This window comes from Echiichthys vipera (assembly GCF_963691815.1).
Source record: "Echiichthys vipera genome assembly, chromosome: 14".
Classification (NCBI taxonomy): domain Eukaryota; kingdom Metazoa; phylum Chordata; class Actinopteri; order Perciformes; family Trachinidae; genus Echiichthys; species Echiichthys vipera.
In genome coordinates, this window is record NC_139839.1 from 2,397,784 (window position 1) to 2,414,227 (window position 16,444).

At 47.2% G+C, this 16,444-nt stretch overlaps 1 protein-coding gene across 1 annotated transcript in view; it reads left to right on the top strand.

Annotated features, from left to right (window-relative positions):
- The window catches only part of tecta (tectorin alpha), a gene marked incomplete at its 3' end in the record, with an annotated part of 46,340 nt that extends 32,931 nt beyond the window's left edge, over positions 1-13,409 (top strand). The window contains exons 19-31 of the mRNA XM_083927195.1: positions 2,280-2,940; positions 3,938-4,137; positions 5,482-5,862; positions 5,983-6,269; positions 6,650-6,930; positions 7,045-7,155; positions 7,244-7,446; positions 8,486-8,649; positions 8,731-8,979; positions 10,660-10,822; positions 11,034-11,118; positions 11,266-11,385; positions 13,309-13,409. Coding sequence (XP_083783321.1) covers positions 2,280-2,940; positions 3,938-4,137; positions 5,482-5,862; positions 5,983-6,269; positions 6,650-6,930; positions 7,045-7,155; positions 7,244-7,446; positions 8,486-8,649; positions 8,731-8,979; positions 10,660-10,822; positions 11,034-11,118; positions 11,266-11,385; positions 13,309-13,409 — 3,006 coding nt within the window. The remainder of the gene's footprint in view (positions 1-2,279; positions 2,941-3,937; positions 4,138-5,481; positions 5,863-5,982; positions 6,270-6,649; positions 6,931-7,044; positions 7,156-7,243; positions 7,447-8,485; positions 8,650-8,730; positions 8,980-10,659; positions 10,823-11,033; positions 11,119-11,265; positions 11,386-13,308) is intronic.
- Between the last annotated feature and the right edge of the window lie 3,035 nt (positions 13,410-16,444).

Genomic DNA, 16,444 nt, shown 5'->3' on the forward strand with positions numbered 1-16,444 from the left:
TTACCTCTACAAAAAGCCTTTGGGATTTTTCCATTGTATTTTGGATTATTGCAGAAAATCAACTCTGTGGCGAATTATGACACCAGCACGTTTTGTTCAGAGAGATAATCTTCACAAATAAACACCATTTTTATGATTTTTGAATCGTAAATGCATTCGCCAGAAGTTAAAAGCTAACGTTAGGCTATAAATGAAGTACACCACATGCTAGCTTCTAACTGATTTTCCGTTGCAGAGGCACTTTAGGCGCCTTTTTAAAGACGCGTAAAAGCTTCAAAATTCCAAATTTGGTACTGATGTATTTGTCGTCTTTGAACAAAATATTAAAAACTAACCAAAAACCCAACGACTTTGAGACGAGGGAACCGTAACTCACTTCCGGGTTTAGGACTTTCCTGCAGCTCTCTGTACGGGCAGAGGGTTAGAAACCAACTACACAGAATCTCTGTAGTCACATTCAAGACGGAAAACTTTACTCCCTTTAACCTTGACAAAGACGGCACATACCATCTCCGCTCCTTCTGTTCCGACCTTTCACAATAAAAGCCCTAGACTGTGTAACTGTTGAGCTGACCTGGCACGCCGAGCACATCACCGGTGTGAATGTGACCCCTGAAGGTCACGGTTGTTGTATTTGTGAGGACGTGTTATTCCTAATCAAGCCGGTTGAATAACCAGGCAGACGGTGAATTCCTCTTTGATTGGCTTAAGGTGGATCTAATTTCAATGGGCATCTTTTAGCAGGCTGGATTTGGCTCAGACAAAACCCCCGACCCTGAGCGACATTTGGACCGGGTTCACAAACCGACTCAAAAGATCTGAGGTGGAATAGAAATGACACACATAACCAGACGTTCACACACTCACACACACACACACACACTGTCTCTTTCTCTCTTATACAATTAGATTATATGAGAAACGCATAGAAGCTTTTTCAGTGAGTCTTAATGTTCTCTATTCCTCGACTGGATTTCCCCTCATACTTTGAAAAACATGCAAGTCACTCGGTTTAGAAACTATGACTTGGTGCTAAAGATGTGCTGATGTGGGTCCAAGAGTAAGAGATTCAGATTCAGATCAACTGTATCATCTCATAGCAGGAAATCAATTCAGTCCAGTGCTCCAGGCCCCAATCCACAGTTAATAAAAAACCAAGAAGACGACAACAAAGTCTTAATAAAACACATCTGAGATCAGTTAATACAATAAAGTCAACAGTGGGGTACGTCCACATGATTGAAAATGACCTGTCTTCTCTGTCGTTCCTAAAAAAGTTTTCCGTCCACACGACCTCGGCTCAAGAGATATCTGCGTCCACAGGAAACCATTGAAACCGGCTAGAAAGTTGTAGTACACATGCCAGGCCTGGAGGTGGCGCTGTACCTGCCACAGAAATACCCCAACAGCGGAGAAGAAGAGACGGGGAGACGCTGTGGAGAATCCAAACACCGGAGAGTTCCTCTCCAAATCCTCCTCCATCCTAGAGACAAACGTGTCCCTGGTTCTGGTCTTAGTGGAGACTTTGGTGCTGTTCTGGACTCTGATGCACCCTTCACTCTGCAGTTAGTGTCCTCACTGAGCAGAGGGGGCTGCTGGGAGCCCCTTCACTCTGCAGTTAGTGTCCTCACTGAGCAGAGGGGGCTGCTGGGAGCCCCTTCTCCGTCCCAAAGCACTCCCAGGCGCCACTTTCTCAGTACATTTAGAGACTTTTCACAGCTTCTTAGAACTGGATTTAGAAACAGAGCCTAGAGCAGTTTAGCTCCTTATTCAGAGCATCAGGGAAAAGGGAGACATCTGTGCTGGGCCTCATTCAGTCCCATGCATGTGGCTCAGAGTCCAGTTCAGTAAACAGTCTATGGGTCCGTCTCTCTCCTCTCACGCAGCAGCACTGTGGTTGTTGTGTGATGCCGCAGGGTCAGAGGTCCGACGTGCGGCCAAGAAGGCAAAGTTTAACAAAGTATGAGGTTTTACCCTCCAGATGACAACGCCATGGGGGGGCGTTTTCAAATCTTCCCACTCTGGGACCTGGTTTCAAAAGATCCCGTTTTCAGGTTCCAATAACGCCGGCTGCTTGTGGACGGTCGGCCAAAACGATGCGATAAGTTGTGCGGTTACAGGAAAATGCGTCTCTGTGCGAACGGGCCGTAAAACAGTACAATTTGAATTGAATGAAAGTGCACACTGTTGTAAATTCACCCGTTTAATCAGAATCAGTATCAGAAATACTTTAATAACTAATTCTTTAATCTGGTGTTATTGCATCTCTCTCTCCTCAGGTGAATAAGGAGCGTCTGTACCTTCCTCTGAAGCTGGGACCAGGCAAGGTCCACATTTTCACCTGGGGCATGCATCTCATCCTGGAGACCGATTTCGGCCTGAAGGTGGCCTTCGACTGGAACACTCTCCTCTTGCTGACCTTGCCCCGCAACCTTTACAACTCCTCCTGCGGCCTCTGCCATGGCATGCCCCTATCCCCACCCACCCTCACCACCACCGACTGGGGCATGTCCTGGGCAGACAGGGACACCTTCTGCCAGGTGGGCTGCGGAGACTCCTGCCCACGCTGCGGCCTGGGAGAGACCAGCGTGCTGAACGACGGCCCTCTCATGGTGGCTGATGCCGGCGCGAACGTCGACGCAGACAACAACGGGGGAAATGAAGTCAACGCGGGCATACGTTTCCACATCGGGGACGGACTGTATGTGTTTGTGGAGCCCGAGGCGGTGAGGCTGTGCGGGCTGATTGTGGATCGAGGAGGTGTGTTTGCACGTTGTCACAGCAAGGTGGCGCCAGCGTTCTTTTATCAAAGCTGCCTGCAGGACACCTGTTTGGACCAGGGAGCAAAGGATACAATCTGTAACTGGCTGCAGATGTATGCCAGCACCTGTCAGACCCAAGGGGTGCCTGTGACCGGCTGGAGGAGTGACACACCGTGTGGTGAGTGCAAGTCTGTGCTCTGACTATGTGTGCAGTGGTGCAAACACGTCTTTTCCTACCTCTTGTGGTAACTTCTCATGCATGTAGTTTGTTGTTTGTCCAGGTTTTGAGAAATTAAACCATCAGCAACATTTCAGAAACACACACTCAAAGGTTGTAAAAGGGACTATTTCTTCGGTGGAATGTAGTTCCAGTGAAAATTGAACTTCAAGATGAGTGGATTATTCACAGTAACATTGTTTCTGTTGATCACGATCCAAATTCCACTAAAACTATAAACGTGGCACGCGAACGCAGCAGCCTGCATCAGCCGATACTGACACACGTAAAAACCTCAAATATCAGCCGATAATTGGGGCGACAGTAGCTCAGTCCATTGGTGACTCGGCTGGGAACCATAGAGTCGCCGTTTTGAGTCCCTGTGTGGACCATGAATGGAGCGTGGACTGGTGGCTGGAGAGGTGCCAGTTCATCTCCTGGGCACTGCCGAGGTGCTGTTGTGCAAGGCACCGAACCCCCAACTGCTCGGGGCGCTGAGCCATTGGCAGCCCCCTCGCTCTGACATCTCTCCATTAATTGCATGTATATAGGTCCTGTGTGTGTGTGTGTGTGTGTGTGTGTGTGTGTGTGTTTGTTTGTTTGTGTGTAACATGAATAATAATAACAGAGTGAAAAAATTGAATTCCCTTGCAGGATTAATAAAAGGAATTCTTCTTCTTCTTCTTCTTCTTCTTCTTCTTCTTCTTCTTCTTCTTCTTCTAATATCAACCAGCCGACGTATATAATACAAGCAGTTTCACAAAACGTTGAACTGTTCCTTTAAACTGCTGCTGTAGAGCCACATAATCTCTAAAGTGGACTTTCCAATCAACACTTATTATTATTAAATATTTACCCCTGATGAATAAACACACAGTTATCCTGGATCATGTCCCGTGTGCACAGTGTAATCAGTGTAATTGTCAGCTAATATCTTTGCCAACCTGCCTGCTCCCAGTCCAGAGCTGTCCACCAAACAGCCATTACTCCAGCTGCGTGCCGGTCTGCCCGCCCCAGTGCGCCCCTGCACGCCTTCAGAGGGACTGCAGCCAGGACTGCGTGGAGGGCTGCCAGTGTGACCAGGGCTACGTGCTCAACGGCAAGAGCTGCATCCTGCCTCAAAACTGTGGCTGCTACACTGATGGCAAGTACTATGAGGTCAGTCTCACATCCAGCACTCCATACAAATGAACTGCATGACACGTGCAGCCGACACCAGCCAAAACGCTCAATCAGGCTGGTTTTACAACCCCGCAATTAAACAAACCTGAGGTTTCCGGCTGATTGGCTTCCACTTTATTATTGCACATTTTGTATAACATGACTGGAGCTATGTTCAAATGAGTCTAACCCCTCTGACACATACATACACCCATGTTTTTGTCTTTTTAAGGGGGGAAAGGGGAAGTTTGAGGGCGGATAAAAAGTCAACAGTAGATGCAACATAAATTATGTTAAAACTGGAATCTGACGCATACCTTTAGGATCAGCTCAGCACTGTGTGTCAAGTTCTTCTAGGTGTCTAATCAAATTGTATTTTAAACATTACGATTTGAGTTCACGAAGACCATTCTCATGCTTTATTGTGTCTCAATTCTGTGTTGAAAACATTTGTTACACAGATTCTGGTTCGACATTTAACCTTCGTTTCCACTCAAGAACTGATCCAAATGGTCAAAAATCCCTTCAGCGTCCCACATTGAGACACCCAGACCTCGAGGATCACCAGAGAAAAAACTTCATGCTGGGATCTGGGATCAAAAACCTTCGACATTTGGAGATTTCTGCAGGAATTGAATTTTTTGGCGACTGGATGGCGAGCGCTTGTGTGTGACATTTAATACCAGTCAAGTCTAGACAAGAAAGTCTTCTGATTAAATCCTTCACAATAAAATGCAGTTAACCAAACTTCATTCATTCATCTTCAACCGCTTGTCCCTGTCGGGGTCGCGTGGGGCTGGAGCCGATCCCAGCTGACATCGGGCGTGAGGCGGGGTCCACGCTGGACAGGACGCCAGTCTATCACAGGACACATAGAGACGAACAGAGACAGACAACCATTCACACCTACGGGCGATTTAGAGTCATCAATGAACCGAACACCTGCACGTCTTTGGACTGTGGGAGGAAACCGGAGAACCCGGAGAAAACCCACGCAGACACGGGGACAACATGCAAACTTCACACAGAAGGACCCCAGCCGGGATTCAAACCAGGAACCCTCTCGCTGTGAGGCGACAGTGCTAACCATCACACAATTTAGAATGAATTCAATAAGGCTGAAACTATTTTTGGCCACGAAATGTCAGAAAATACCGAAAAATACGTCAATCTCAAGTAAATCTAGTGTTTTCTGTGCCCGATACTGTCTTAATATTGCATAAGACAAACAAAAGCAGCAAATTCTCACAAGTTAAAGATGTTACTTTCTTTTTTTTTCAATCATCTGATCATTTAATCGACTAATTAACGTCTTCTAATCGACGTCTTTCTTTGTTTCAGCCCAAACAGCTGTTTTGGAACAGTGACTGTACCAAGCGCTGCCAGTGCATCGGACGAAACCTGATCCAGTGCGACCCGAGGCGCTGTAAGGCCGAGGAGGAGTGCACCCTGCGGCACGGCGTGCGGGGCTGCTTCACGCGGCGCTCCCAGCACTGCGTGGCGTCCGGCGGAGGGGTCTTCAGGACCTTCGACGGGGCGTCGCTGCGGCTCCCAGCCTCCTGCTCCTTCGTCTTGTCCACAAACTGTCACAAACTGCCGGACCTCTCCTTCCAGCTCATCGCCAACTTCGACAAGTGGAGCACGCCCAACCTCACCACCATCTCGCACGTCTACCTTTACATCAACGAGGAGAACATTCTCATCTCTGGCAGCACCGTCAAGGTGAGAGAAGCTTCGTTTGTAAGGGCACACTCACACTGTCCCTCCGACCAGTGTGAGTGCAACCGCTCCGCGCATAACTGCGGCCAGCTGTTAAGATTTCTATTTCCTGTGTCTTTCCAGGTCAACGGCACGCCGGTCTCGGTGCCTTTTCTAACCGGGCTGATGACGCGTCTGTCCACCTCCGAAGGTTTCCTCGTCATCGACACGCCCCAGGACATCCAGGTTCGATACAACCGCTTCAACACCCTCAGCATCACGATGGGCCAGCGGCTCCAGAACAAAGTGTGCGGCCTCTGCGGGAATTTCAACGGAGACGCCAGTGACGACTACATCACCTCCAGGGGCAAGCCGGCCGTCAGCGCCCTGGAGCTGGCCCAGAGCTGGAAGACCAACGGGATGCAGAACAGGTGGGTGAGGCTGACGGACGGCGGTGGAATACACCGGACACAATTTAAACGTATATTTGTACAAGTCTTCTGAAACCTTTGGGAGATCATCCCCCAAACATAACAAAAAACCCTCATGTCTCCCTCAAAAAAGGCCATTTTTCGCAAGTTTTAAAAAAAAATTGTAATAATTTTGGCTGTTTTAAAGCTTGTTGGCATCATTTTTGGTAAGAACGCCCATATTTTATTCTCTGACATGTCTTATACACTCTAGTTATGCGTTTTGCTCCCTTTGGACACCTTCATGGCTGAAAAAGGCCACGCACAAAACACAAGAATGAACTACAACTACGGCAAAAAGCGCTAACTCTGACAGCTGGACGTTTATCTTTCTCCTCCAGCTGTGACGAAACCCAGTTTGTGGCTCTGGCTCAGTCCTGTGACAACACGGCGGTGCTGGCGCTGCAAAGTGAAGACGCCTGTCAGAAGCTCACCCAGCTGAAGGGCTTCTTCCAGCCGTGCCACGGCCTGCTGGATCCCCGGCCTTTCTACCAGTCCTGCTACCTCGACGGCTGCTATAACCACCGCAAGGCTCAGGTCTGCGGTTCGCTGGCCGCCTACGCGGAGGCCTGCCGCTCCATGGGCACCCTCACCACCAAGTGGATCACCCAGGAGAACTGCTGTAAGGGCACCGCGGAGGCACCAGCCTTGGTGTGGCTGATTGGTCAGCGTACTGTGCATGCATGTCTGCTAAAGTGTGTGTGACAGCTAACATTGTGTGTGGACCTGTCTTTAGCAGAATGGATCTACGACCCCTGTGCAGGAGAGATCTGCACAAACTTCACCTGTGAACTGGAGAACGGAGGGGACCTGTGCGGCTGCCCAGAGCTGCCAACCAGCACGGGAGGTGAGCGCTTCACAGATACGCCAGAAATATACGGTGCCCCCTTCTGAATGAAGCCTTAGTATCTGATGTCTGTGTGCGCGTCTGGCAGGTGATGACGACATCATCCAGGCAGAGGTGAACTGTAAGCACGCTCAGATGGAGGTCTCCATCTCCAAGTGTAAGCTCTTCCAGCTGGGCTTTGAACGAGAGGACGTCAGGGTCAACGACGAGCACTGCGCCGGCATTGAGGGAGAAGACTTCATCTCCTTCCACATCAACAACACCAAGGGGCACTGCGGCTCCATCGTACAGGTCAGCGTCATTCATCCCTGCTCTGACATGAGTGATGGCTGTTCTGATTACTTTCAAACCTTTTCTTAAACTTCCAGTCTAAGCTACGCACAGTCCTGCATGTCGCAAACGTCTTTAAATAGGAGCAGAAGGAATAGTTCAGCGTTTTGAGAAATAAAGGTATTTGCTTTCTTCCTGAGAGTTAGATGAAAAGACTCTGGAGTTGGAATGGGATTAGCCTAGCTTAGCATCAGGACTGGAAACCATAGACTGTATAAAAAATGGACCTAGCCCGTCCGTCGAGGTCCGTTCTCTCAACTTGATCCATTCGTCCTTGCCTACGGGAACCGCCATCTTGTCAGACTCCGCCTCATTTCCTCTTACCAAAAAATGTATGCGACGTCTGACGTTTACTTCCGAGGAGAAGTGAGGGCCAGAGGCTAGCTGTCACTCAAGAGGTCACGCCCTAATTATTCATAAACTTTAACCTCCAATGAAATAAAATCTAGCCTGGTACAAAAAAATTCACCCCCCTCAGTGTTGTCATGGAGATATGACCTAATGTTTTTTTGTACCAGGCCTTAAACAGGTTTAAACAGCCTGTTTAACATGGGGGTCAATGAGAAATTGACAACAATTGCAAACTACTGCAGTTTTTGTCACTACCTTATTGGATCAACCAGGACGTCGCTGTGGTGGGGGCTTGGTGGAAACAGGTAAACTGCCAGCCTCACATGGTCTAAAAATGGATAAACCTGCCTCCGCACACCTCTTGACCTCACACCTTGTCTCATTTTTACTCCAAAAAAATGCTGAGTTACGAGCTGGAAGTATTTCTCGGCAGCTTCCCGGAGTCTTGTCACAGTGAGGTTGCCAGGTTTCTATCATCATGCCTCTACTTAGATATTTACCAAAAGATGTGGGTAAAACTGTCTCTGGCAACCCGTGTGCTGTATCCAGGCATGACAGACAGACGTGCGGAGAACAAAACGTCAGACAGCGTGACGTCAGATTCTAATTTGGTGTTTGACCGTGAATGCTCTAAATATGTCTCCGACAGTCCAACGGCACACACATCATGTACAAGAACACCGTGTGGATTGAGAGCGTGAACAACACTGGCAACGTCATCACCAGAGACAAGACCATCAACGTGGAGTTTTCCTGCGCCTACGAGCTGGACCTGAAGATCTCTCTGGAGACCGTGCTCAAGCCCATGCTCAGGTCAGAGGGAACTTATACAGAATAATGTGTTTAATAAAAACTGCTGTGCAGCCGGGTGACGTTTCTCCTCCCCCCCTCCAGCGTCATAAACCTCACCTTACCGACTCAGGAGGGGAACTTCATCACCAAGATGGCGCTGTATAAGAACTCGTCGTACAGGAACCCGTACAGGGAGGGCGAGGTGGTGCTCAGCACGCGGGACATCCTCTTCGTGGGCGTCTTCGTGGAAGGGGCCGATGAAAACCAGCTCATCCTCATAGTGAACATGTGCTGGGCCACGCCGTCCCGCTACAGCAGCGACCGGCTCCGCTATATCATCATAGAGAGAGGGTAGGCCTGGACACACACACACACGCACACACACACACACACACACACAGGGACAATGCAGGGCTCCGAGCAAACATTACACACACTGATTTCTTTTACTGCTGCAAAATAAACTTGGCTCTTGTTGTTATTTCTGAATCTGTTGATTTTTAAAAAAAATTGATTATTTAGTCTCTAAAATCTAAATAAAGTAAAAACTGTATTCCAACGTTTCCCAGAGCCTAAGACGGCGTTCTCAGGGATATTTCATTTACACTGGAGCCCAACTGAAACGGGATTTTTAAGGTCGATAGCGATATGATGCGACTGACGTATTTCATTTTATGAGCTGGAATAAAAATTTACCTTTTCTATGAAGATTGTGCAAATATCTATTAATAATTATTCATTGTGATACATATGATTTAATTAGTCGGGCAGCTGTGTCTTAGTAGTAGAGTGGGTCGTCCCGTTGGAGAGATTGGCAGTTCGATCCCCACCTCCCCCAGGTCCACATGTCAAACTGTCCTTGGGCAAGACACTGAACCCTGAATTGCTCCCCGTGCTGTGCATGGGTGTGTAAATGTGGTGTGAATGGTTAGATTAGATGGTCTGTAGATGTCCACTGCCATCAGTGTGAATGTCTGTGTGAACGGGTGAATGTGACAAACACTGTGAAAGCGCCTTGAGTAGTCAGAAGACTAGAAAGGCGCTTTATAAGTACAAGTACATTTACCGTTTACCATTTAGTCTGTCAATAAATACAAAAAATGAATAGTTAAAAATAAAATAAATATCCAAATAAACATCATGTTGAATATCAGTTAATTACTGAACATTTAAATATAGCAAAAATAAAAAAATAAATACCAATATAGTTCAGTATTTTCAGTCTATTTCTGATCATTTAAATAAAGAATATATCAAAAATAAAACAACTATCTAAGTAATAATCATGTTCAGTAAAAGTCTACCGCACCGTTGTGATGAAAAGAGAGCTGAGGAAGGCAAAGCTCTGGATTTACCGGTCAGTACTGGTTCCTACCCTCACCTGTCGTCAGGAAAGCTGGGTCAGGACCCAAAGAACCAGGTCGCGGGTACAAGCGTGTGAAATGTGTTTCCTCAGGAGGGGGTCTGGAGTCTCCCTTAGAGAGAGGGGGAGAAGTTCAGCATCCGTGAGGAACTCGGAGTAGAGCCGCTGCTCCTTTGCGTTGAAAGGAGCCAGTTGAGGTGGTTCAGGATCATCTGGTAAGGATGAACCCTGGGCGCCTCCCTAGGGAGGTGTTCCAGGCACGTCCAGCTGGGAGGAGGCCTCGGGGAAGACCCAGGACCAGGTGGAGAGATTAGATCTCCACACTGGCCTGGGAACGCCTCAGGATCCCCCAGTTAGAGCTGGTTAATGTGGCCCGGGAAAGGGAAGTTTGGGGTCCCTGCTGGAGCTGCTGCCCCTGCGACCCGACCCCGGATAAGAGGCTGAAGATGAGATGAAAGTCTATTTCTGATCCTTCATATAAATAAATAATAAAAGAATGAATAAAAATAAAATGAATAGCCATATGACACCATTTCTAAATCACTCCAAGTATAATTTTCTATAATATATGTTCTGTAAAAACGGTTTTCATCTTGACCCATATTGGAAAACATAAATTACGATGCTATAAACCAGTGAACCAAACTCCTCATCATCTGTCTCTCTAGGTGTCCGAACGTTAAGGACAACACCATCGGCATGGCAGAGAACGGCGTGTCGCTCACCTGCCGCTTCCACGTCACCGTCTTCAAGTTCATCGGCGACTACGAGGAGGTCCACCTCCACTGTGACGTCACGCTGTGCGACTCGGAAACAAACGCCTGCAAAGTGGTGAGTTAAGCCTCGGAAAGATCCTTGCTCAACAGGAGATGAACTGGCACCTCTCCAGCCACCAGTCCATGGTCCACACATGGACTGGTGACCATGCAGTTCCCAGCTGAAACACCTATGGACTAAGCTGCTGCTGCCCCATCTGCTGTATTAACCTGTGTGTGTGTGTGTGTGTGTGTATGCGTGTGTGTGTGTGTGTGTGTGCATCCAGAACTGTCCGCACAAGAGAAGGATGTACTCGGAGGAGGGTGACCACAAAGAGCACATCCTGACCGTGGGACCCATAAGAAGGAGAGGTCAGTAAGGTCGAGTCCAGGTTTTCAGACGTCACCTACTTTTTGGATCACTTTCTTTATTTGCGTGTCACGCGCCGGGGACGGTCCCTGTGATATACAGACATGTGTTCATGTGTTCATGTGTTCACCTGTGACATGCTCCTTTAGAGTCCGACTGGTGTGAGGAGGAAAACGGAGGCTGTGAGCAGATCTGCACCAGTAAGACGAACGGACCCGTCTGCAGCTGTGTGACCGGGATGCTGCAGAGGGATGGGAAAAGCTGCCGGAGTAAGACACACACACACGCACACACACACACACACACACACACACAGACACACACACGCATACAAACACACACACACACGTACTAAACACGCATACAAACACACACACACACGTACTAAACACGCACATATTACTTCAAAGTGATGACACAGAGTTCAAAGTCATGAGTGAGGAATGTGTGTGAGTCTGTTGAGGCTGTTTCTTTACGTCCTCCTCATTTTGAAGTGTAATTCCGGTGTAAAATCATCCCATGGTCTTTTTCGGCATTAACATGTACAGGAAACCGGGAAAATCGCGAACAATCGCAAGTGGCTAACACTGATTAGCTCGGGTAGTGCGGTGAAGGCATTCAAAGGTCTTTTTTAACCACTAATACTGCTGAAAATAACAGCAAACCTCTGCAGCAGCATGAGAAGAGTCTCATCTCATCTCATCTTCAGCCTCTTATCCGGGGTCGGGTCGTGGGGGCAGCAGCTTTAGCAGTGGACCCCAAACTTCCTTTTCCGGGGCCACATTAACCAGCTCTAACTGGGGGATCCTGAGGCGTTCCCAGGCCAGTGTGGAGATCTAATCTCTCCACCTGGTCCTGGGTCTTCCCCGAGGCCTCCTCCCAGCTGGACGTGCCTGGAACACCTCCCTAGGGAGGCGCCCAGGGTTCATCCTTACCAGATGATCCTGAACCACCTCAACTGGCTCCTTTCAACGCAAAGGAGCAGCGGCTCTACTCCGAGTTCCTCACGGATGCTGAACTTCTCCCCCTCTCTCTAAGGGAGACTCCAGACCCCCTCCTGAGGAAACACATTTAGGCCATACACAGAAAACAAAGCAGCAACAGCGTAGTTAGTGAACCCAGAGTTTATTAAAAGAGTGTTTTAAAGACTTACCTACTGGCCCCTGTACCAGCTCCTCTCATAGTAAAGTCCAAAGTCAATCCCAAAGGAAGGAGCCCATTGGTGCTTTGTTGTCTGTGTAGGGATGGTGATAGCGACTCCCCCGGTTTCCTACGTTAATATTTTATACACGAAAAACAAACTGTCTCCATGGCTTATTTGATAAGTGCTGAAAAAGGCCATGGGATGATTTTGCACCTGAATTACACTCTAACAGCGCTTGTCTCAGCCTCATTATGAAAAACTGGGTGTACCACAAGCTGAGAACCGACTAGCTGCGTCACTACACACTGCAAAGATGATCAAGAAATGAGCCCTCTGTGGTTTATCTCATTCACCTCAGTCACTGCGTACATGGTCTCTCTCTGCATACGTCATTGTCATGCATATGTATGTAAATATCATAAATATCATTATTTTTGACAGTCGAAATAAATAAATAAACCTTATCATTGGGTTAGAGGTTTGACAAGGGTCCAGTGAGCGACCTCTTCTGGAGACCAAGTGGCATTACCTGCCTGCACGCACATGCAGTATGAACAAGTATCACATGTGTACATAAATATACATTCAAATATAAATACTGTAAAACAATTTACAGACTTGGATATGGAAAATTAATACAAAATTGAAACAATACAAAAAGAACTGTCACCATTTACTGTATTAGTGTCTGTTGAATCTGTAATTTGAACATTATTATTGTTATTATTTTGTTATTTTGACATTTGCACTTGCACTAATTGTTTTCACCGTCACTTAACGTGCATGCATTTGTGCAATAGAGTCTGAAGCACAAAGACAACTCTTAATATTACAAATTTAATACAAAATAAAATGTGTATGTCATAGATTTATACATTTAATTCAGCACGTTTTTGCTTTGCCTAGATTACACAGTAAACACACCAACTCTATTTGTATGTGTGTGCGTATGTACATACATATATATATACACAAATATACATAAACACCTTTTGTAAGACAAGACAAAGTGCCACGCAGCATAATGACTGTTTTCTTGTGTTCCCAGCTGTGAGCTCGAGCTGTAACCTCACACCTGCGGTTTCTCTGCTGAGCGTCAGCGCTGTGATCTCACTGCTCCCGGCTCGTGTTCACACTCTCCTCTCCTAACACCCGGCCAGCAGCAAAGGAACAAAGGCAACCCATGAAAAATAAATCAAACACAGAAAAGACTTGAAGATGCACATAGTTTGTCCGCGTCGATTCGCCAGTAGATCGGCTTTGTTCCAGTCAGAGTTCACGGTACGTCCACATATTACTGAAGGCGACTGAACCAGAAACACCTGCTTCACCTCCTTATTATTATCCATTATTCACGTGTATCAGGACACCTCATTGTGTATTATCATCTGTTTTAAGCCACTACAGTATGTGTAGATGTGATTATTACATCTTTCAAATCGTTCTGCTGGCTTTTGTTTGGACTAAAATGAATGCATAACTCTCTGCCAGAGTCTTTCTATGCTAACACATAATGAGATTAACGATCTGGTGGTCTATTAAAGCTCAGTGGCGGAAAAAGAAGACAAAAAATTAAATTTCCGCGTCAGAAAATACCCAGATGATCGGCCCTACCTCCCTCTTGTATCACATACTGTTGAGCCTGTAGAGCAGCCGCACTCGAAGCTTCACCCTAGCAAACCGGCTACTTCTGGCTTAGCGCCCCGCTAACTTGAATGTGGATTCATTAATGTAGTCGTGCGGCTTCAAAATGTTAAGGGACCAAGTTAATCAAATTCTGACATCAACAAGAATCATTTCATGGGGGTTGGGACGCTCGAACAAATGCATCCACGGATTTAAAGACGTCTCTTTTGTCATGTAAGTCAATAGGAAAAAAGTTCTCAATGGTATCATGTCACAAACACGGTATTTGCAGTTCCACCGTTTGGCCACTATGTCCTCAAACTGGCTTCAAAGTCCGGCCCACTTCCTGGGAGCTTGGTGTCTATGGGGAGCTCCTGGGCTGGGTTGTATGGTGTGAGTAAGGGCGCACTCACACTGTCCATCCGTACCGTGCCCCAGGACGTTTCACGACTAAAGTCCAGTTCGTTTAACCAGTGTGAGTCCACGGCCCGTTTGGGAGAGGCGGGCTTTACGTAAAGCACGTTTGCACATGTACGAGCACTACGGCGGTTCTGAGGTCATTTCCTGTGCGGCTGTTGGGACGTAGAAAAAAGAAGGAGGGACCATGCGCGGACATTTCAAACAATGGCGGTGAAAGGTTCACGTTGGTGTGATGCGGAGGTGGAGTGTTTACTGCAGATTTGGTCGATGAAAAGATTCAAAAACAGTCGACAAGACGCACAAAAACTCTGAGGTCTACGGAAAGATCTGGAAACAAAGCCACGCATCGCCATGACGTCATCAATGCGTGTGACGTGTTACGGCGTGATGACGTATAGGCAGCAAGAAGCATTCTCCGAGGCCCAGGTAGTGTGAGTACAAACGGGCCTGGAGGGGGGAACAAGGACCCTAAAGCACGGGGCACGGGACGGGCGGACAGTGGGAGGGCACCCTAAGGGCCAGAGCCATTTGCGGCACGGTAGGCAATAATTACCAGACCAAAATATTAGTTAATCTCCATGGAAACAAGATATCTCACGTCCCTTCTCAGAGCATTTTATCTCAACATGAGTGTGTTTCCGTAAAGATTCTGCAGTAACTTATTTTCCTTATCCGTATAAAATTCCCAGAAGATACAAACCCCATGTTCATACCAGGCGTACACGGGCTCTAACTGTGTCTGGATAGAAATTCTTCTGACTGACTGTTGCACAGTAGATCTACTGGCTTAGCTTCAACCAGAGCAGAGCTGATGTATTAACTTCCTATTTGACCTTTCGCACAAACTGCTGTAATTACAGCGTTTATCGCTCTAAAGCAAGAAAATCTACATCCAGCCGCGGCTGTAAAGAGGCTCCGGGTTCATGAGACGAGGCTACACTGATGTCAAAGTGGAGTTTATGAATGGAGTGAGTATTTCTGTGTGAGGAGAGCGCCTTGGGAAATGCATCATGGTATTTGTAACTCAAATTTAGTGCCCAGGTTGTTTCGCCGCTCTAAGACATGCAATCAGCTGTGCCATTAAAAATATCTAACTTCTGTCTCAATCAGTTCTAGTGTTCAAAAGCTCCTGCCATGAAATATCGACTGTCGGCTCTGATTCGTTGAACGTTTTTGCGTTTTCGTGTGAGGACAAAGTGTGATTCAGTAGAGGGCGGTGCTCCAAAGTGTGGTCCCAGGTCAATGTTTGCTCTCTGGCAACTTTTTGTGTGATGAACGTCGGTTACGTCAGCGCACACGTTATGTAACGCCTCAGTGATCTTAACTGAAGCCCAGTGAAATTCTTAGTCTGGGATCAGTTACACAGTAAGTAGCAGTTGTTCATCCGTAGGCCTGTTCTGCTCCCTTCTATGTACAAATGTACAGTCCTCTGTCTGTCAGTGTGGTGTTTTTTTTTAATAATCAGTTTCTTTTTTGTTGTTGTTGATGTTTTATTCTCTGAGAGCAGCGCCACCCGACGTTTAATAAATGAATACGTTCTCAAAGTCAGTGTGGGTGGAGTTTCTTTGATGCGTGGCGTGCAGACGAAGACGATATTAAGTCAAAGTACCGTATTTTCCGCACTATAAGGCGCACCGCATTATAAGGCGCACCTTCAATGAATGTCTTATTTTGAAACTTTGTTCATCTAAGGCGCACCACATTATAAGGAGCATAGAACAGACGCTACAGTAGAGGCTGGGGTTACGTTCTGCATCCATTAGATGGAGCTGAGCTAAAGGGAACGTCAACAAAACAGTCAGGGGAGGTCGTCTTGTTGCTTCCTCCACTTCGGCACCATTGATTGGTTCATGTTCAACTCTCTGGCTGCTGCTCTGTTCCCGTGTTCTACTGCGTGACTAATGGCCTTGAGTGTAAACTCTGCGTCGTAAGCGTGTCTCTTAACAGGAGCCATTTTGGGCTCTTTACACAAACACACACATGGAAATGAAACGGCACGCTTCACGCAGTCGTATATCTCAACATGCACCGCGCGTTACTTCTTCTACGGGGAAAATAGAGTCGGCGGCTGCTTACCGTAGTTGCGAGACCTGTCGTGGCTCAATATTGGTCCATATATAAGGAGCACCGGATTATAA